This window comes from Mirounga leonina, unplaced genomic scaffold (genome assembly GCF_011800145.1).
Source record: "Mirounga leonina isolate KUSES-001 unplaced genomic scaffold, KU_Mleo_1.0 Mir_127, whole genome shotgun sequence".
Classification (NCBI taxonomy): domain Eukaryota; kingdom Metazoa; phylum Chordata; class Mammalia; order Carnivora; family Phocidae; genus Mirounga; species Mirounga leonina.
The window spans coordinates 18,214,053-18,236,563 of record NW_023270316.1 but is presented as its reverse complement, the minus strand read 5'-3'; the positions used below and the strand labels follow the sequence as shown (position 1 = coordinate 18,236,563).

Genomic DNA, 22,511 nt, shown 5'->3' with positions numbered 1-22,511 from the left:
ATGCATTCCAGTTAGTAGGAATATGGCCCTCATGGGGTGGGAAGGAGGACTTATTTTCTAGTAGAGGAAACCGACTTAAAGTATAAATAAGGTGCCCCTATCGATTAAGCCATCTGACTCTTGATTTTGGCTCAGGTCGTGATCTCAGGGGCTTAAGATCAAGCCCGGTGTTGGGCCCTGTGCTGGGCATGGAGCCTGTTTAAGAGTCTTTCCCTCTCCTTCTGCCCCTCCCCCTAAAAAAAAAAGTATAAATAAGTATAAATGAGTGGTTACTATGCTCGTGAGAAAATACAGCATACTTTATTGGGGGAATTGAGTATAAGTTAGAAGTCAGATTTATACTTCCTGCAGTCATGTTGTTATTACATGTCTGATCAAGCTTTGCTAAAAATTTGGTTAAATACTCACCAAACATTTGCTGTGGGAACTTCTGATCTCTCTGATTTCAGATGTTACATATTTGAAAATGACATTTATCCTTCCTGTAGATTGGTAGTTACTTATAACTCCAGCCATTTCCACAAAAGAGTTCTTTGGAAACCACTAAGAGAGAGAATTCTAAAATTAATACATTTGAGCATCAGTGCTGTCAAAATCAGATTTAATTTTTAAAAATTTGCTCATTTCAGCTATAATTTAGAGCCACCCCTCCTCTTTGATCTCATTTTTAAAGAAGTTATTTTTAAAATATCAGTGGAGGATGCAATTTTATAATTGCTGCATTTTAACTACTCAACCTATGGATTTCTGGTTTGCTTTCTTTCTCCTGTCCCTGTATTCTAGTCCAGAGGACATCTCTTCTGTATTAAGTTAGTGGCTTTTCATTTCATTGTCCAAAACATTAGTTTATGTTTAAAAAGTTCAGAAGTATAGTTTTTAGGACTTGGTTTTCTGAAATGCTAAAATTCAGGTTCTTGGGACCTCAAAGCTTTGATTTTCAACTTGAAAGTTTTGGCTTTTTAAGTTAAAAAGCAAACTACTTTTTTGTTGAATTTTCCCTTCTGATAATTAATGGGGGAAAGAGATGTAGTATGAGAGGGGGGAAAAAAAAGTCAATGTATTAAATAATACTCCTTCCAACAACTTTTATTTTCATGCTTTTGAAACATGTTATGTATTTGGGTTTTTTTGTATTTAGTGAATGATATAGGAGAAACGTTAGGGTTTAAGGCTGATGGCCAAGAAAGAATTATTGAAATGTCTTTGGTGCAAAAAGATGGTTTTATTAAAGCATGGGAACAGGACCCATGGGCAGAAAATGCTGCATGGGGGTCATGAGAAGTGGCTCATTATGTACTTTCAAGTTGGGAGGGAGCCAGGGATAGCATGTAAGTCTCCCAGGTATTTTGGAAGCAAGGTTTCCAGGACCTTGAGGGGGCTTAGCTATTGTTGGGAAAGTGCCATTTATTAACTGTCTAATAAAATCTGAGTCATGAGACCCTTCAGATGTATATCATATGCTTGGGGGATGATTGCCAACATGTATCTTGGGGGGTAGAGATACAGGAAATTTCCAAAGGAATTTTTATATGTTAAAGTAGACTTACAGGATCCTGGGGGTCAGGCTAAGATAAGCCTGTTGCCCTTAGCAAAGTATTAACATGGAGGCAATTGAGTCCCTAGAGGAATGTCACTCTGCCTGTTTCAAGGACTTGTCAATGGGCTATAAGTAGTAAGGAAATTTAATAACTTTTCTTCTGCCTGTTTCCCACATCAGTGAAGACATACTATTTTATGTGGTTAAGCACCAAAGAGAAGACCCAAATAGGAAAACCACCCAAGTTTAATAAACTTTTAATCAGTAAGCAATTGATTAGCTTGTTGATCAATTTCTGACATTTCTGTACGGAAAAGTAAGTAGTTAGTACCACTGTGATTTAGATGGCACATCCAGTAAAGGCTTGTAGGGATACTTAGATAAAACGGGGTGTGTGTATGTGTACTCTTCACAACTTCTTGGGCTTGACTTATATAAAATTCATACCCTGTGAAAACTTGGATTCAAAAGAGTAAATTTGAATACTAGCATTCTTTTTTAAAAAAGTATAGTATTTATCTTGATTGTTAGAGAAGTATTGAGAATATATAAAAAATAAGCAGTAAAGGGCGCCTGGGTGGCTCAGTCGGTTAAGCGACTGCCTTCGGCTCAGGTCATGATCCTGGAGTCCCTGGATCGAGTCCCGCATTGGGCTCCCTGCTCGGCAGGGAGTCTGCTTCGTCCTCTGACCCTCCTCCCTCTCCTGCTCTTTGTCTCTCATTCTCTCTCTCAAATAAATAAATAAAATCTTTAAAAAAAAATAAGCAGTAAAAATCAAAAAAGATGCATTCTATATATCATGCATAACAAATTATGCCATTTTATATCGGCATTTATTATTGATTTTTGGTTTTAATTGTTTTCTTTGTTTTCCCATTCAGAGAATTTATCAACAGTCTTCGACTGTACAGGACGTTCTATGGGGGCCTGGCTGATGAGCTTTGTGCTAATGAATTAGCTGCTGCTGATGGACTGCCGTGCTGGAATGGGGAAGATATAGTAAAAAGGTATTTTATGTGTAGTGGTCTGTGAAAATATCATGGCTCCTTTCATCCTTGCTTTCTTTTCCTAGGTCCCGAATGGACCACTTCACTTTTAACTTTGCCCCACAGGTTAGAGTTTACAGCAGTTTCGTCTCTTTAGTTTGTTAGAAATAGATTTGGTCCTCTCTGACATTTTAGAAATGTGATAGTAATTCTGTGGTGTTTGAACATTCTCTCTTCCTTTCTACCTATCTCAGATCTACCAACAATCCACTTTTTTGATAAGTATTATTTACCTTCTGTCCAATCTGTCTTGTTTATCAAGTATCTTACTTTCTTCATTTAGCTTTATGAGTTTTAGAAAGTGAAGAAATTCAGTGAAATGTGAATACCTGTGCAAAGATTCATGGAGATATGAATATGAGTTTCAGCAGTGTTAGTATGTCTATCCTACAATTGTCTCTTTGTGTATGTGTGTGTGCATGTGTGTGTGCATGTATCTATGTTAGAGTGGGGGTACGTCCCTGTGTGTCTGAAGCATTATTTATTTGTGTGTTGTCAATCATTCTCAAGCTCAGGAGTGAAATTTTTTACCATTTTTTTCCTCATTGTCTAGAATTTCTTTGACATTTTCTTTTCCTTTGCTTCCTGTAACTGATCGTACTCTGAAGTAATCTCCTGATCTTGAGAAAGTCCTAAATTCTCCCTCCGTAATATATAACAGTGGTCAATAATAACTGGTTTGGAATTGCTCTTTTGATTTTCCAGTGCTGGTGATTGTTATAGAATGTAGGCTTGGGTTGCATTTGGACTTGAATGTTTTTGTGTATTTTATTTTGAACAATCTGCAAAAAGAGAGATAGGGTGTTAAGCTTTCGGATTTACAAACATGCCTACTCCACATGAAGTTAGGTGGTTTAGTTACCACAAGAGCGGTAAGTTGATCTAAAATATCATTAACAACAACAAAAAAAGAAGTCATTAGCAAATTAAGCTTACCATGACAAACATATACTCCAATTAAATACATTTAAATAATAAAAACTGTTTATGTATTTCTGTGTGATCATATTTATTATAGTTAAAGCTTATTTCCTGATACAATAAATGATTATTTTGTAGTTTATATCTGAGTATCTCATAGAGATTCTTAGATTTTGCAGAAAAAAATTATTAACTACAGGAACATAATTAAATTTAAATATAATATTTGGCTGACATGGCTGGTGTTCTTTGTTCATTATGTTCTTTGGATATTAGAACATATTTTCTAAATTTACCTTTCTTGCCTTTCTTGAGAGCACTCATAGTATGCCTGGAACTTTGAGTTCTTTTAGTCTTCATGTCACTGAAAATTCCTCCACTTAGATCTATTAATTAAATTATACTTTGATTTCTGCTTTCTCCTCTCACTTTGTTCAAGCTGGAATTGAACTTTCTGTGTATTAACCATTTTTCTACAAGGGCTAATGAGAATCCCATGGTGATTAATGAAAGATTTAGTATATTATATAAAAAGGTGATATATTGCATTACATTATATCATCTCATTCTAGTGCTACAAGAACCTTAGTGTTAGCTTGTCCCACTCCTCTCAGCTGTTTGGTCTGGAGTTTGTATAACAGGAAATGCTGTTGGGGAAATCAGTGATTTGGGAAAACTTTATTTATTTATTTATTTATTTATTTATTTATTTATTTAATTTTTTTTTAAAGATTTTTATTTATTTATTTGACAGAGAGAGAGCACAAGTAGGCAGAGTGGCAGACAGAGGGAGAAGGAGAAGCAGGCTCCCCACTGATCAGGGAGCCCGATGCGGGGCTCGATCCCCGGACGCTGGGATCATGACCTGAGCCGAAGGCAGATGCTTAACGACTGAGCCACCCATGCGACCCTGGGAAAACTTTATTTAGAGGAATCGTATTTTCAACTCAAAGAATATATTTTCTTCTATATCGTGTATTTCTTAAGACCTTATTCATGGTTTAGGAATAAAAAAAAAAGCTCATCTTTAGCAAGAATCCTCTGTACAAAGTATCCACATTTCTGATAAAGCAATGAGGGATTCTCATGACTCTCATTTGCTTCCAGCTTATTCTCCCCTTTGCTGTACCACCCAGCCTCCTGTCGGCCACTTCCAAGTGCACTGTTGGACTCCACTCTCCTGAGAACAGCTTACACTTTGCCTTAATCTTCTCTCAGACAACCCTTCTACCTCATCACCTTAACTGTCATTTTCCTATCCTTGAGAATATTTCTTCAGGTCCATCCCAATCTCATGGCTCCACTACCCACTTCCACTCCTCTTGGCTCACCTGCTGGCAGACAAGCCTCACACACTGGCTCTCTAGCGCCATCTCCGGGTGACTTTCAAAATGAACATTTTTCAGCCCTGATTATTTTCTGGCAGTTAGCCAAGGTTTTGCAAGCATTATCTCATTTAATTCTCCCAAAACTTGACTCCCTCATGCTCCAAAGCACGCTGATTGGGCGGTGTCTCTTTTCTATTTGATCTTGAGAAACCTCTCTTGTATGCTTGACTTTTCAAAAAAAAAAACTATATTATTTGAATTGTATTTTTATTTGTGGCTCAGCCAATTCTTGACATAAGCATACAACAGGACATTTTTCCCTTCAGTGCAAAGTCAGTGCTAAAACCTAAATATCCATCACAACTGGTTAATTATGGTGCCTTCACCATGGAATATTATGCGTTTGTCAAAAACTGTGCATATTTTTATCTGCTAATGTGGAATAATTTCAAATAATTATTAAATTAAAAATAGTTAAAGCTAAAATATTACATATTTTACCAGCAGATCTGAATAAATAAGAAAAAGCGATATTGGCTCTGCATAGAATATTTTTGGACAGTTACATGGAAACTGCTAATATACTTAAGAAGTACTGGGGGTTTTTTTATTTGCATTGTATTTATGTTTAAGGAGAACAGATGTTGCAGTGATGTTAGAATTATGGGATGTTATTGTTTTCTTCTTTTTATAATGCTTTTTTTGAAGTGAAAGTGCTATTTTTACATAGAATTTCGAGCTAACCTGGATTTTCATAGTAATTTTGTGATATAGTTTTATCAAAGCAGTAACAGATATGGGTAAATACTGAACTAGTGAGTTTGTGTAAGAAGTCTTCAACATAAAGTCAAGTCCTGATGAATGTTGTAATCTTGAATTATTAGCTACTTTCTCCTAAAGAAAAAAGGAAGCATAGCGGTGATCACTGTGTAAAAGCACTATGATCCTCAAATAAAACATTCATTTCAGAGATCTGCACTTAGTTGAGATAAATAATGCCATCACATTGTGAAGAAATGAGTATCAAGTGAATGTATACTACATTTGGGGATGATAGTAGTTTTTCTTTTCTTATGGTGGATTAAAATACTCATCAGATTCATCCTAGAGAAATTATGCCACATCAATAGGATAAATTCATGGCCAAGACTGAGTCTATCATTCACTGTAAGAGCAAAGTGATTATTTTGGCAAGACTTCTTCTCCGGAAGGCATTTTTTAGGAGATGATTGATAAGATTACTTATGTGCACAGACGTGCTGTCTCAAAGAATAGGAAAGCCATACTGATTGTTTCAATATTATGACAGTCCTATAAAATTGGGTGAAATTACCTTTGTGCTCATCAAAAGAGGTGGAATTCCTTTGTGATTATAGCTGAAAATATCTCAGGTATCTGTAGTATATAAGGAGTGTTTAATTTGTGAAACAAAAAATCTACTTTAATTCAAATGATTTCGAAGACAGCATGCATTTCGAAGACTCTGCGGCCACATTGGGATCAACAGTTCAAAGAATTTCTGGTTTAAGATGAAAATGTATTACCGAATTCCATGCAGTCTCTATCTCTCAAAGTCCCTTTTATCTGCCCCTCCTGTCACTTCATCATGAAACAAAATTGTTCTCCGAAAGGCATGTTGTGTCAGTCTTTCTGTTCTCAGAGCTCTGTTCTCAGTTCTCTGTGATTACAAATTGATTGTTTGATGGTTTGCACTTCGTCTTTCCGAGTATTGACGTGCAGGTGACAGCTAATTACCAGGGCTTCCTTTTCCTTTCTAATTAATAGACGGTTAATTCAGTTACTCTCCCTCAGTCTCCGGGAATTTATGACCTGCACAGCAACTCTCAGACTAGCCAGTAGCTGTGAGGTGTCCTCCACATGATTTCTACTTCGTCTTGAGTTATTGTTCCTTAATGCTTCTTTCATAATTCAGTGTTTTCCTTTCAAACTCTTATGATAAGAAGCCCCTTCCAACAGAATATAATTGAATTTTTAAAAATCAGATAAAAATATAAAACCTTAGAAGTCTCTGAGTCTTTATACTTCTCTATTATCAGATTTCCAGACAATGATATTTTTCCTGGAGATATATATGTGTGTGTGTGTGTGTGTGTGTATCTATCCAAATAGACCTGTGTATTTATTTTGTATTTATCTGAATGTATCTGTGTGTGTGTATATATATATATATATATATATATATATATACATATATAGATAGATATCCGAATATATCTGTGTATTTATTTTGTGATACAAAGCTGCTGGCTGATCCTTGTATGCACCTCCTTGGTTCATACATTTCTTTAAAAACTTAAAAAATTTTTTTCATTTTTAATTGAAGTATAAATATAATATCTTGTAACCTCATTTTTTCCCCCTTTACATTATCTGCCTGAAAAGCTACTCATCTTCAATCTGTCTTCTTCCTGACCTTGCTGCATTCAACTATATTTTATTTATCTGTTTTTTTTTTTAAAAACACCTGGCCTAGTTTTCAAATGTTGGGGACTACAAAGCAATCAGTTCTCAGGATTGTTCTGATTTTCGTTAATGTAACAACTAGTTGCTTTTCCTGTGTTGCTTGTGCAAAGGCAGTATGTTCTTCGTGACTTAAACAACAATCTATTTTGTATTTCTTTTCCCCCCCCCTTGAAATTTCGATCTATTCAATCAGGTTTCTAATATTGTTGAAGTAGACCTTCATTATAATTATCATTATTATCATACCTATGGCCCATCTGATGTGGTTCAGGATTCAGAGAGACTTAAGAGATGTGGTTAGGAGACGTCCCACTCTGACCCCATCACAGCAGTCTACCGTGGGCTCTGAGTTTCCCACTATTAATGGAATGATTTTCAACTACATCATTTTCTCCATGCAGCTGTACATACAGCTTTGCCAAACTCCCACTTAAATCTGGAGTCCTCATGAAACAAGTCCCCTCATTTGTGTTTGTTCGTAACCTCTAACTCCACCGTGACTCCTCTCATACTTTTTGCATTTATATGTCATAGATCTTCTCTCTTCTTATCTACTGCAATTTCTTTCATAACAGAACTCTTGTATTACCTGACAGGTTAAGAATGATTAGTATCATTGAACACCTATCAGTAATTTTTTAAAGATAAGAGGACTCTGAGGAATAGGAAATTTTACAAGTGTTATTGAGAACTGAGAGATTTGGGGGTTGGGGAGGTGGCATGGTGATAAGACTCTGGTGGGTAATATGTGGGTTTAAAACTGAGTGCTGAAAGATGAGAAGAAATAAGATGAGTCGTAAGAGTTTCTGCCTATGGCTGACTCTAGATGTTGATTGGTTTGTTTTCTGACTTAAATTAAAATCATGCCTGTCTCATTGTGTGCATTTCCGTAGTTATTTTTGGGAAACCAGAGTCTAAAGAACTCTAAGAAGTTCATGTGTTCTGGGTTAGAGACATACTAGGTGTGATTGTCTTTATCACAGATGAGGCATCTGGGTTGGGGTGGATAAAAGTGCCAAGGCAAGCCTGAGTTTATAATCCTCAGTAAGGGACAATCTGAAATACTTTTGCTCTTTTGTGAAAAAAATAAAAAAAGTATGGTTTTAGATATAAGCGACTGTCCAGTTCATCCCAGGGCAGAATACACACTTCAGGTCCAACAGGACAAATGCAGGAATGGCTGGTGTGTTGGCTTTGCAGACTTCCTGGTTGTGTACGATCTCTCTCTGCCTTACTCTAGTACACTCGCTTGGCAAATAATTTTTCTTTGAATGGTGCCTGAAGTAGTTTGGTTCTGTAGAAAATGATGTAGACAGTAGCAAGAGGATGCACTTTGTATCAACTTCGCTCCAAGTCCCAACATTCCTAACTAGTGTTAAAACCTAAGAAAATATCCATTTTTCTCAGGTCAGTATGCACATTTTGGTCTTTTCTAAAAATGCTCCATTAATTTGGTAATAATTGCATGTTACCCCATCTTCTGAACTGAGATGTTTCTTGTGAATCCCTCTTCACTGGCTTCCTGGCTTAGTAGCCTCATGTCTCCTGTTAAGCGTGTAATTATTATATTCAGGAAGTTGGACTCAAAAAGGTGAGAGTGGGAACTGCTTCATTAAACCCACTCAGAAGGCTCCTTTCTACCGTGTCACTAGAATGAAGTCATGGCCAATTCTCAAAAGCCTTTGGTCACAATTAGTGTCTAAAGGTCTTTTTATTGTCATTTGGTCCCATAACCAGTGTAAATTTAGTAATTAATTCAGTCCCATAAAAAGTCTAAATTCTGTAACAAAAAGGTCTAGTCCAACTTAATAATCAAAACTCCAAGTGGTCATTTCTCCCCATTCCTCAGTCGGGTACTGAGTCAGTCTAGGAGGTGCCTGTGGTGGGCAGTGGACAACCTCGTATTCTCCTCGTCCACATACTGACCTCATGTTCTCCTTGACCTCCAGGCAATATTTCCAACTCCCCCATGTTAGGAGCTTGAGGGATGATGGGACAGAAGTGAGAGAGAAGAGGATGCTCCTTTTGACTGATAATTTTGTATTTCTCATTACTGAGTCCTAGCTTGGCAGGTGTGAAGAGCTGATCTAAGGCTCTGTGGGCTCAAGACAATGCCTCCTCCCTATTTTTCTTCCTCTGATGGTAAACCTCTGGCTTCTTGCTGCTGAGATCTTCTGGTGGGGTCTTTTTCTCCAGCATGATCTTCTCTAGACCATAGAAACACTGCTTCTCTCTCTAGCTTCTGGAGGGGGTATAGCCTATGCCCTGTGTAGCTGTGTCTCGTTACTCTGCTGCTAGGTGGGGACCTTCCTCCACAGGGCTGCCGTTCTTAGGCATGGATCTACTACCAGTCCTTTTAATCTTTGCAAACTCCAAGGATCCCTAAAGCCTCTTTCACTTAGGATGAATGAATGGGAGGATGCCACAACTGTCCAACAAGTTTCTTCAAAGAAATTCTCTCCTTTGGCCTCTTCAACCTCAATCCTTTTATACAATTAAGGTGGATATGAAGATGAACTGAAAACAGGTTTTAGTCATCTGCTTTTCTTATCTAACACCTGAGTTTGGGATCCCATCTATTGTCTTGTTCTTGGTTGAAATGGAAACAGAAAGAGGGCTATTTTAGCATCCTTTTGCATGCATTTGGAACTGGTGTGTAGGAGACAGAAAACTAGATTCTATGTTCAAAACACTGCAATAGCCCTCGAATGATATGCAAACGTAAAACATTGTCCCCACCTCTGAGGGGCTTAGAATCTTAAAACAGGTAGAGAACATGTTCATACTCTGTACACAGGGGCACAGATACTGTGAAGTAAGGGACACCAAAAAATCCCACAGGCTTTCAAATAAGGGGTGGAAATCTCATTTGATCGAGGGGATTCAAAAAGTATTTAATAAAAGAGGTAATATGTGATAGGGGTCTCCATTCATTTTTTTTTTCCATTCACTCATTTAAAATAACTTCTCTAAAATATTTATGGATGAGATTAGATGATGTCTAGGATCTGCTTTTAAAATAATTCAGTGAATGGGGAGAAGAGGGTCATGCTATATATAAAACAAGGTTTTCGGTGTGTGGATAATCATGGGAGCTGTATTATGGGTACAGGGCTGCTTATTCTCTGTATTCGTAGATGTTTGAAAATTCTATAATAAAAGATAGAGGTACAAAAATGAGAAGACATGAAAAATTACATTGTCAAGTAGCTACTCTCACATTGTTCTAGACACGAGGGACACAATGATAGACAAGACAGACATGAGCCATCTCTCATCAGATTAGGATATAGAGACATGAACATAGAACAAATAATTACAAGTGTGAATAGTTTGCAGACTCTTCAAGGTTGGATGGAATTTTAATCAGCCAACTTGGTAGCAAGAAAGAGTGGGGAGCAAATGCAGTCTCGAAAGAAATGCCGCAAGTTTGGTGGCCTGTTAATTGCATTATTTCCATTTGTGGGTAACCTTTCAGATTATCTTTTCCCCTCAGCACGCTTTCATTTGAGCTTCGTGGGTGTGTCCTATTTAGTATTAAGCCTTCCTTTTGTTCATTATACGAGCCATTCATTCAGAAAGCCCTTAAAGCCCAGAGGTTACAAATGTTAGGCTCAGGAGGCAGGCTACCAAGGTTCTCAGTAAAGATTAGCCACTTACTAGTAAAGTGAATTCAGGCACATTCATTAATCACTAATTGTATCAGTTATGCTATTTTTTAAAATGTGGCTGGCAATAATACCTGTCTCGTATTTGAGAATAAAATGTTATTCACAGACACAATTTAGAGTCCTAGCTATCACATAGTAAACATTCAACAACTGTTAAATCTTCTTATTCGACACTGTATACTCATTTACTTCAGTAGATATGAAACCCTATTGGATTGAACTTCTCTCTTCATTAAATGAGTTCTACCATGGATCAGAAGACTTTCATTTGGAAAACAAAGATCTGTATGGGGGTTAGTTTTTAAGTCGGTAAAAATTAATATTAGGGATCTTGGTTTGGGAGTAGGAGATAGTCCCTTATTAATATTTTCATGATATTATTTAATATTTTAAATGATAATTTCATCGAGGTTGTAAGTGAAGAATAGATATCTTGATAGGAAGTTAATCAAATACTCTAACTGTAGAGAATTATTGTCTGAGCTGTACCCACGCAACATATGAGTTTTCTTAAGAGATCACTAAAGGTTCAGGTACAAAGAAAAAGCACTATAAAGATAAAATAAAAATAGGTTGCTCCTAAGCAGTAGTTCGGGAATATTCAATCACTGGCTGTAGCATCTTAGGGTTGATCGTTAATGAACTACCAGTTGACTGGAAATCAGTCTCCGAACCCATACTAAATTTCAGTATGTCACACACCAGATTGTTTTGGTGACATGACCGTTTCAAGGTTGCTCCCCTTCTGGCCATTCCTTTCCATCCACTGAATTCCCAAAGGAAATACATAATGTGAAGAGAATCCTTGCAACAAAATGAGTTTGAACATCCGCCATCACCGTGTCTCCACCGGGTTTCTTGCCAGACCTACACAGTACACACAAACTATTTTTAACTTGTTAACTGGTTTCCATCAGGGATTGTGGGTAGAGGAAGATTGAAAAAAAAAAAAAAGATAGCAAGATAAAAGTTTACTGAACTGGAAACCTAAAGGACATTTTCCCATCTGTTTGGCACAGAAGTTGTTATCTCTTTGGGGTTACGGATTTCATCACAGTTCCGTAGACGTGTGACTTCCAGATTGTGTTAGTGCAAAACAACAGCCGTCCAAAAGACCTCCAGAATGCCTATACCTATTTTAGCCGGAGCAGTTCCTTATTTATCCTTCATTTTCATATTGAGCTTACATGCGAGAAGCTCTTCCCTGTTCAGTAAAATAGGTGTAAGTTTGCTGAACTATAAAGCAGACACATAGTTTTTCTTAGTCTAGTCCTGTATTTCTACAGCAGAGCATATAAATTCATCAGCGAATGATTTATTATATTTTAAAATAAAATGCCAGGAGAGAGATGAAAGAGAACAGCTATTTATTCATAATACTTTCCTCTTCAAATAGACTCCAGTGTAGTCTTATCAATTTTATTAGAACATCTCATCAGTTATCAGTACATTTTATTGCCCAACCAACAAAATCCTTATTTTCTGATGCATTCTTCAAGGCAAATATATAAGCTTTTTTCGATAACGTTGAAATGGGTTTCCAAAATCTGATTTGCACCTACTTGCATATTAATGAATGTAGCATTTGAAGGATATTGACCTTTATGTTTTGACGTGCTTGATTAATATAATTATTTATTTCGTTGTTCTGAAGAGTTCATTTCTCATAACTATACTCAAATCAGGAAATGTTTTAAGATTTTTGTTGTTGTTTTGTTTTCGTGGGGAAATAGATGAATGCAAATTTTTTTGAGTATTTGTTTGTATAAACTACTTACAAAGTTCTGTCTAATCAGTTTTATATGTAATGGAAGCCACAATGAGTTCAAGATATGAATCTTTTAGATACTGAAAAAGAAATCCAAGAGTCTTACAATAATGAAGGAAATGAATCCCAAGTTTGGAAAGTAGCTTAAGTCAGTGGACCCCAAACGTTACAAAACTCTGAAGAATGGCTGGGAGAAGGGGAAATGCAATAAGAAAATTTTGCACTTTATACACTTCAAGGTAGTGCTTACATTTTTGAATAACATGCCCATGTTATTATAATCAGAAAAATGGAATTTCCATCTCAAGAAATACAGTATAATTTTTGAATTTCCTCTATCAGTATCAGCCAATCTTTAACCTAAACTGGTAAATTGCTACACATTTCTTCCCCCATTCTATATAGTTCTGATAGCAAGAAAGCCTTTCTTTCCTTTCAATTAAAGATTCTTTGCTGTCAGTAAGGTAACACATGTCAGTAATACATGATGTGTGATGATGTAAACATATTCAATAAACTTTATGTGAATTAAATATGAAATGACAATTATGTATTAGATGAAGTATTGGTCCCTTCTTGGAATATTAGATGAAGTCTAGGCACTTTTAGGTATACTGGATCATTAAATCAACAGCATTTTGGATAATATATTTAAATTATTTTGTATCAAGCAAAATTAATATCTTCTTTTAGCTAGCATGGGATATTTAAATATGAGGAGTAATGCAAAGCAGTGAAAAATGTTTGGTGCTGTTGGTTCAGAAATGAGTCACTGCCATTTGATTTGAAGTCACACTTCTCAGTTGGGATACATGGTTCTTCAGAAGTAAGAGGTGAGGCCCTGCTGGGCAGAAGCCACAGCGTCAATGAAATCTGCAGTGAGTGAGCTTTTTATGAGATGGGCATAGAGTAACATACTAGGTGTATTAGTTAGGGTTCTCCAGAGAAATAGAACAAATGGTATCAATAGTATCTATCTATGTATCTATGTATCTATCTTCTATCATCTGTATAGAGAAAGAAAATGTTAAGGAATTGGCTTGTGTGGTCATGGAGGCTGGCAAGTCTTAGATCTGGAGGGCAGGCCAACTGGCTGGAGTTTCCGACAGAAGTTGATATCTTAGTCTTGTGGCCAAAAACTATCTGGAAGTAGAATTTCTTCCTCTTCTGGAGACCTCAGTTTTTCTTGTAAGGTCTTCAACTGATTGGACAGGGCCCACCCACACCATGGAGGTAATCTGCACTACTTAAAGTCTATTTTAAATGTTAATTACACCTGGAGGAACCTGGGTGGCTCAGTTGGTTAAGCATCCAACTTTTGATTTCAGCACAGATCATGATCTCAGGGTCATGAGATTGAGCTTGGCGTCAGGCTCTGCGCTGGGTGTGGAGCCTGCTTGGGATTCTCTCTCTCTCTCTACCCCTGCCCCCCCGCTTGCTCACTCTCTCTCTCTCTCAAAATAAATAAATTAATTAAATAATTAAATAAATATTAATCACGTCTAAAAAATACCTTCACAGCAGCATCTAAACTAGTGTTTGAGGAAACTATTGGCTACCATAATCTAGCCAAGTTAACACATAAAATGAACCATCACAAGTAATATTCTAGGTGATGAATGAGAGGGCAAGTTAGTGCTGTTTTGGAGCTGATGTTCTAGGGATGGGTGTGGAGGAGACTGTGTTCCTTTAAGTCTCCAGAGAAAACTGGTGAAATCATATTTAAGCTGAAAATGTGGGAAGATGATGTTTTTCCAAGTAGAGAGAATATCATGTCTCATGTGTCTGAGGAACAGAAGGAAAACCAGCATGCTTGGAACAGAGAGATATGAAAGGTATGGGGGGATTGTCTATCATGAGATTGCAGATGGGGCAAGTGTTTGATCACAGAGGTCAGGGGAGAAGTTTGGATCTTATTCTAGGTGCTTTGAGAAGTCATTGCAGCTATCAAGACAAGACTGATATAATACGGATGCTTCATGGAGAGAATTTTGAATATAAAGTTGAGAGAAAAACCAACACAATCATACTGGTTCATATTGGCCAATCTGTGCGTGGTATGTGTGAGAGAGGAAAAATGAAACAGAGAAAGAAATAGCACATGCACCTCTAAAGAATAAAAAGTTATCCATAGTGAATGAAAATCTTTCATATTTGTGTTATCTGGGAAACATAAGTCTTGTTTGCAGAGCAACGCCTACCACAAGGAAACTACGAGTATATAACCACACCGAGGATAAAACAGGCACAACATATATCACAGAGGGACTCCTGCTACCCTCTCCAATGAAGTCCTCCTCAAATGAATGAGAAAAACACTACAAATCTAATAGAAGAGTGGACAAAGTACATGAATAGATAGATCATAGAAACTTATCAGGGGCTCTTAAACATATGAAAAATTACCCTCAATCATACAAATTAAAGAATTTCCAACACAAATTACATAAAAGCAAATTAAATTTAAATTTTTTTCACTTATGCTAATAAAAATAATTAAATTTGATAATTCACTGTGAATGACCAAGGTGTGGAGAAAAAAGATATTTCAATCCCCCAATAGGAAGGGCAATTATTTCTACATCTTTGAAGGGCAATTGGACAACATCTGTCAATATTTCAAATGCACATGACCTTTGAATCAGCTGTTTAACATTTAGGAATTTATCCTCAAATTTACTAATATATGTAAACAAAAGAGCATGCATTGCACATAGTTTATGGAGGCATAAGGTATGAATAACCAAAATGCCTGTTAATAGGGAAATAATTAACGGGCATGGTATATTCAAAAACAGAATATAAGGTAGATTTTTAAAAAGAAAGAGGTAGCCATACAAGTAGTGATATGGAAATAGCTAGAGAAGAAGAGGATTGGAGGATATGTATAGGAAGAAAAAATGATTGCTTATATTTCCATGTGCTTTTATAATTTAGTTACCATGTGCTTTCAGTCCTGTTCCCAAAAAACCAATTAAAAATAAAATTATCCATGTAAATGTTAAAGGAAAATTATGTCTTTCTGAAATACAGAAAGATGTCTTGCTTAAGAACAATATCTTGAAAAGCCCATGGATCAAATAAAATAAAAGTAAATCGGCCAATAAAATAAAAGCAAATAAAAGTTTCCTAAATATTTTTTCAGTGTAAAGTTTAGAATTATTTGAGAAACAAATTGCACGAAACAGAGAGAAAATTCTAACTTGTGCACTGAAGGTCCAACCAGTGGTTTAGAGATTAAAAAGTGTTGGGGGCAGACTAGGACTGCCCGAACACTGCTCTCCCGACTAACTGAATAGACCCCAAACCCAATCTGGTTCTCACTCTCATGCCCCAGAGAAGGCAGTGTCCTACGGACTGAATGTGCCCCCCCCCCATTCATATGTTGAAACCTAACCTCCAATGTGATGGTATTAGCAGTAGGGCTTTTGGGAGGTGATGTGGCTCTGCCCTAAAGAGTGGGATTAGTGCTTTGATAAAAGAGACCCCAAAGAGATCCCTCCCCCCTCCCCCCATGTGAGGACAGAGTGAAAAGGTGACCATCTATGAACCAGGACTTGACCTCTCAGCAGACACTGCGTTTGCTGGCACCTTGATCTAGGATTTCCCAGCCAACAGAGTTGTGAGAAACAAATGTGTGTTATTGGTAAGTCCCCCAATCAATACTATTTCTGTTATGCAGCCCTACAGGAGTAAGATAGGTTGGATGGAGATAAGGAGAGAACTTGGTGATTGGAAGTGAGGGCTTTTCTTGCCTCTTTGGTGATTTTATTATAGTTCCTGCAGTATCATACCAGAGCAAATCAGTCGATCAAGTGGATGGTTTATTGTATTTTATTTTATTTTTTATTTTATTTTTTTTATTTTTATTTATTTTTTTAAAGATTTTATTTATTTATTTGAGAGAGAGAGAATGAGAGAGAGCACATGAGAGGGGGGAGGGTCAGAGGGAGAAGCAGGCTCCCTGCTGAGCAGGGAGCCCCATGCGGGACTCAATCCTGGGACTCCAGGATCATGACCTGAGCCGAAGGCAGTTGCTTAACCAACTGAGCCACCCAGGCGCCCAGTTTATTATATTTTAAAGTAAAATGGAAGAGAGATGTGGCATAATATTCACACTGGAAGTTCATATAGAGGCAACATGTGAGTGGTATGATAAAAAAAATTAAGTTAATCCCAGATATGGAAAAGGCATGGGATGATGTTTGGCAATTGGATAGAATTACAAATTTTTATCTAAGTTTCTTTATACAAAACCATACATTCAGAAATGCTATTTTCCAATACATCATTGACTGTACATTTGCTTTTATTTTCTGAAATTTATATATTGGTTTGCCTTCTTATTTTTTCCGAGCACTTTATTTTCCCCTAAAAAAGTGGTTTTCTTATTTCATCTTATTAATTACTCCAGAAAAAAGTTGTTTTTTTTTCTTCATGTCAGCTAACTCATTAGTAAAGAAGAAAGATGTTTATTTAAGAGACATTCTAATTATATTACATGAAGACTTCACCTTGAAGAAGATGTGGGTAAGTAGAGTTAAAAAGAAATGCAATGTGACATTCCCTGAAGGAAACAATGGACAAACTTACGTTGTTTATATATATATATTATGTTCTGAATATGTAGTGAATTTAGTTCCCCAATTTTTAGGCCCCCCCCGACCTTCATTGAATCGGTAACCCTGGGTTGGAGCCAGGAATCTGAGCTCTCCAGATGATTCTGATGACCAGTCAAGTGTGAGAACTTTTGCCTTAGGGCATCATAATATTTTTTAATAATTATCATTTTTTCTATGATTTTAGACTTTTCAAATAGGGAAGAACCCATTTCCCTCCTAAGGAAGTTTAGATTTCATGATGTGATAAATCTTTAAAAAAAAAAAAAGAAATGATGTGATCCTTGTTGGATAAAGATTTTAGAGCAGACTTGATATCTGATAGAATTCCATTTTGATATACAGAGCACCTTCTACATAATGAATTTTGCATATCAGATGGCTGAAACCTTTACACAGCCAGAATTTTAAGTATTGCATATTCTGGAAGAAAAGCATTGATCGAGTCCTTCTGAGATATTTAGTATCACTGATGGAAATTAATTATTTAAGCCACATTTGGATCTGTAGCAGTGCTCAGGAGGTAAGGTGTTTGAAAATCACTGCTCTTTCATGCAAATATACAAAATACAATATATAGAGTTTTGCATAATAATGGGCATTTTGGGATTTCTAAATACTGACCATAAAAGACTGCTGAGTAACTGCAAATAAATATAAGGTTGATATCAATCATACTTGTTCTTAGTATCATATCTCCAGAAAACAAAGTCTGGAAGGGAAACTCATGAGTTATTGATGATAGTATTATTTAATTTTAAAAAAATGTTAGGAATAAAACAGATCATCTGCACAAAGGTTGAATATATATATACAGTTTTTAGTGTATGTATTTTGATGACGATCTCTGTTTGGAACATGAGGTTTTCAATATCATCTGGTTCTACAATTTTTAAATATTCTCTGGCCGGAAGTTCCATGCCTGGCCAGAGATTACACTATCTCTAGGTTGTAAAAGCTTCAGGACTGGGCAGCTAATTAGGAATTTATTCGTGCAAGATGCAAGTCAGCTTCTCTTTGGGACTCTATCCAAATAGACATCGCCAGCAAGCCTCAAGAGACATACACAAACCTGATCCATTAGTGCGTCTATCGGCATAATTTATCATGCTTTTTAATGTGTGTCTTTTGGGAACTATTCACCAACAAACTTTATTATTATTTTTATTATTTACTTATCTTTAAAAAAATTTTAATGCCGTTCTTGGGAAAACACATGGTTGTTTTGGGATACCTAATTAGCAGTTTCCTGTTCATTTTACTTGCAAATGTATTGCTTTCCTCTCTAGAAGTTTTGTAACAGCCCAGATGACAAACTGTTTCAGCTTCATAAAGATTTCACCAACTAAACAAACTGTTTAGCTTTAATTTGAAAGAAACTCAACAGCAGCTTATGGGTGGTACAGTATGGAGAGAAATCCCCCCTGTCCAGAGGGTTCTCAAAGGATGTAGAAGTCAAGCATCTTTCTGTCTCTTGTTTATCTTGATGAGGCAGGTGATTTCTAACTGCATGCAAATGAGTATAAGTAACTTGACATCTTGAACAGCGTAAGCTGCTTGAAAAGAAATTCCCTATTTAAAAATTTCTCTTATGGGATTTTGGTTTTCTCTCTGCTGAATCTTGTTTGACAAATACTTATGTGGTGCCTACTATGTGGGAGGCTCTGTTGAAAGATGTTTAACAAATATTTATGTGGTGTCTACAGCGTGCCCATTAAAAATGCATAGCAATAAGGGAAAAATGAAGGGGGAATCTGAGGGAGAGATGAACCAGGAGAGACTACGGACTCTGAGAAACAAACTGAGGGTTTTAGAGGGGAGGGGGTTGGGGGATGGGTTAGCCCGGTGATGGGTATTAAGGAGGGCACGTACTGCATGGAGCACTGGGTGTTATACAGAAACAATGAATCGTGGATCACTACATCAAAAACTAATGATGTATTGTATGGTGACTAACATAACATAATAAAAAAATTAAAATTAAAAATAAATAAAAAATAAAAATAAAAAATAAAATAAAGTAAAAGCAACCCCCCCCCCAAAAAAAAATGCATAGCAGTGATCCTTGCCTTCTCCTGAATGACGGCACCTGGGGTAGCCATGGTGGGTGCTGAGAGAGTGAAGCGCGGGGTGCTTTGGGAGTGTACTGACCGAAGCGCCCGGAAGTCAGGCAGTAAGGGACTGGAGGATTCTGCTGGGTCCTTCATACCCCACCCTCCTCTTGACCTGCAGCACACCCGTTCCTCTACTCCTGGAAGTGTTGGTCAACAACAACTCATATCTGGCACCTTCTCCACAGAATTGCCATCTGGCTCCTAGTCCAGGCACTGCTCCTCAAACCCCCTCCCCAGGCCCCAGTCTTGAGGTAATGACTGAGGCCACAGAGCAGCAACATCATTGCCTCCAGGTGAAATCAACTTCCTGCTGCAGTTTGTGCTTCAGTGCTTCCTGGTGGGATCAGAGGAAGTTGAACCCCCCCCTCCACGAAGACCCCATTCTTGCTGAGCTTTTTATCTTGGCTCTTCCCTGCATCGCTCCCTCTTCTCTACCTGACAGCACCATCTCCAATAAATCTCTTGAACCTGCTCCTGAGGAACCTGATTTAACAGTGATTTTCACAGAGACCTGCAGGGTAAGTAGGAACTGCTAGAATAAAAGGGTAAGAGAAGAGAATTTCATGCAGAGAATTCCCCCCCTGACTCTGAAGGCACAGGGGGGAAAGGAGTTCTAGCTAAAGAGCAGAGCGATGAGTATGGGACAAGCATTAAAGGGTGGGAAGGAGATGGGAGAAAGGAGTTTTGGTAATGAGAGATAAAGCAGAAGAGTTCATCTTTGTAAGCCAAACCACATCAATACCTAATTAATGCCCAAAACTGAAAAATCCAGATTATCACCTCTATTTTAGTCTACATAAAACATGTGATGTTTGAAATAATTTATTGGAGATATTTTAAAATAGTATTCTAAGATGTATTCCTTTGACTCTACTGCAGGAAAAAAGGGCTGCTATCATTAGCTACACCCCAACTCCATGTCCAACCCCCATCCCAGCCCACAATTATAAGGATGTATGTAGAAGGCAGACAGTGGGCAGTGTTTCCATCCTGCCGAAATTCTCACTCATTCTCCTTTCCAAAGGAAGTTCTTCAAAATGCAGTACAAACAAACTGAGGGTTACTGAAGGGAGGAGGTTGGGGGGGTGGTGTGGCCGGGTGATGGGTATTGCGGAGGGCCCTGTTGGGATGAGCTCTGGGTGTTATACGCAACTAATGAATCATTGAACACTACATCAAAACCTAACGATGTACTGTATGTTGGCTAACTGAACATAATGAAAAACACAAAAAAGTTTTAGAAATGGGGTGAGAGCTGGAGGAAGATGAGTTTTAAAGTGGGATTAAACAAATTCCATGAAAAAAAAAAGTAACATTCAGAGGTTCCAAGGATTAGTATGTGGATGTTTTACAGGGTGTCATTATTCAGCCTACTCCAGGTCTTTCGTACAATCCAGTATATTACAAAATAGTTTATAAAACCTGGCCATTTACTTCTCTATGACTCTCAGAAAACAAAATAATAGTGAAACAAAGTATGTGAAGATTTTAAGTAAAGCATCATATGTTCCATAATTTCTTGGTGCCAGAGGGTAAAATAAAATGTCAGAAGAAAGTCCAGATTATAGGGGTGCCTGGGTGGCTCAGTCGTTCAGCGTCTGCCTTCGGCTCAGGTCATGATCCCAGAGTCCTGGGATTGAGCCCCGCATCAGGCTCCCTGCTCCGCAGGAAGCCTGCTTCTCCCTCTCCCACTCCCTCTGCTTGTGTTCCCTTTCTCGCTGTGTCTCTCTCTGTCAAATAAATAAATAAATAAAAATCTTTTTTAAAGTCCAGATTATAATGATATGATGATATTCAATAAATTCAATATTTAATATTAAAAAATAAAATGCTGTATGAAGGACATGCTATAAATCTATAAAGCCTAATTTTCTTTAATTGCCCATTCTTTTTGTTTGAGTGTAGTTAACACACAATGTTACATTAGTATCAGGTGTCCAGCTTAGTGATTTGACAAGTTTATACACTGTGCTGTGTTTTCATCAAAAGTGTAGCTACCATCTGTCCCATTACATGGCTATGGCGGTTTCATTGACTGTATTCCTTACACTTTGTTTTTTATTCCCGTGACTTACTCATTCCACAACTGGAGGCCTGTATCTCCCTCTCCCTTTCACCCATTTTGCCCAACCCTCCACACCTCTCCCTATCTGTATTGATAGTTCTGATTCTGCTTTTTGTTTATTCATTTTTTTTTAGATTCCATTTATGAGTAGAATCATATGGTATTTGTCTTTCTCAGTCTGACTTATTTCAGTTAGCATAATACTCTCTGGGTCCATCCATCTTGTTTCAAATAGCACGATCTCATCCTTTTTCATGGCTGTATAATATTCCATTGCATATATGTCTCACATTTTCCTTATCCATTCATCTATGGGTGGACACTTTACAGCTGCTACCATGTCTTGGCTGTTATGTATAATGGTGCAATAAATACAGGAGTGCATGCGTCTTTTTGAGTTAGTGTTTTTGTTTTCCCTAAGTAAATACCCAATAGTGGAATTATTGGATCATATAGTATTTCTATTTTTAATTTACTGAGGACCCTCTATACTGTTTTCCATAGTGGTTGCACCAATTTACATTCCCACCAACCATGCACGAGGATTCCTTTCTCTCTACATACTCACCAACACTTGTTTCTTGTCTTCTTCATTTTAGCCATTCAGGCAGATGTGAGGTTATATCTCTGTGGTTTTGATTTGATGCAAATCAAAGATGCGTTGAGCATCTTTTCATGTATCTGCTGGCCATCTGTATGTCTTCTTTAAAAAAAAAAAAAGGATAATTCAAGTCCTCTGCCCATTTTAAAATCAGATTGCTTGTTTTTTTTTGGTGTTGAGTTGTATGAATTCTTTATACATTTTGTATATTAACCTTTTATGGGCTATATCATTTGCAAGTATCTTCTCCCATTCAGTAGGTTGCCTGTTTTTTTTTGTTGATGGTTTCCTTTGCTGCGGAAAAGCTTTTTATGTTGATGTAGTCCCAATAGTTATCAGATGGAAAACATGTATTTA

General features: G+C 37.1%; 1 protein-coding gene across 1 annotated transcript in view; it reads left to right on the top strand.

The window, feature by feature from the left end:
• LOC118009637 (glypican-5-like) overlaps positions 1 to 22,511 on the top strand; it is a 176,601-nt gene that overhangs the window by 29,396 nt on the left and 124,694 nt on the right. The window contains exon 4 of the mRNA XM_035003786.1: positions 2,419 to 2,544. Within this exon, the coding sequence (XP_034859677.1) occupies positions 2,419 to 2,544 (126 nt within the window). The remainder of the gene's footprint in view (positions 1 to 2,418; positions 2,545 to 22,511) is intronic.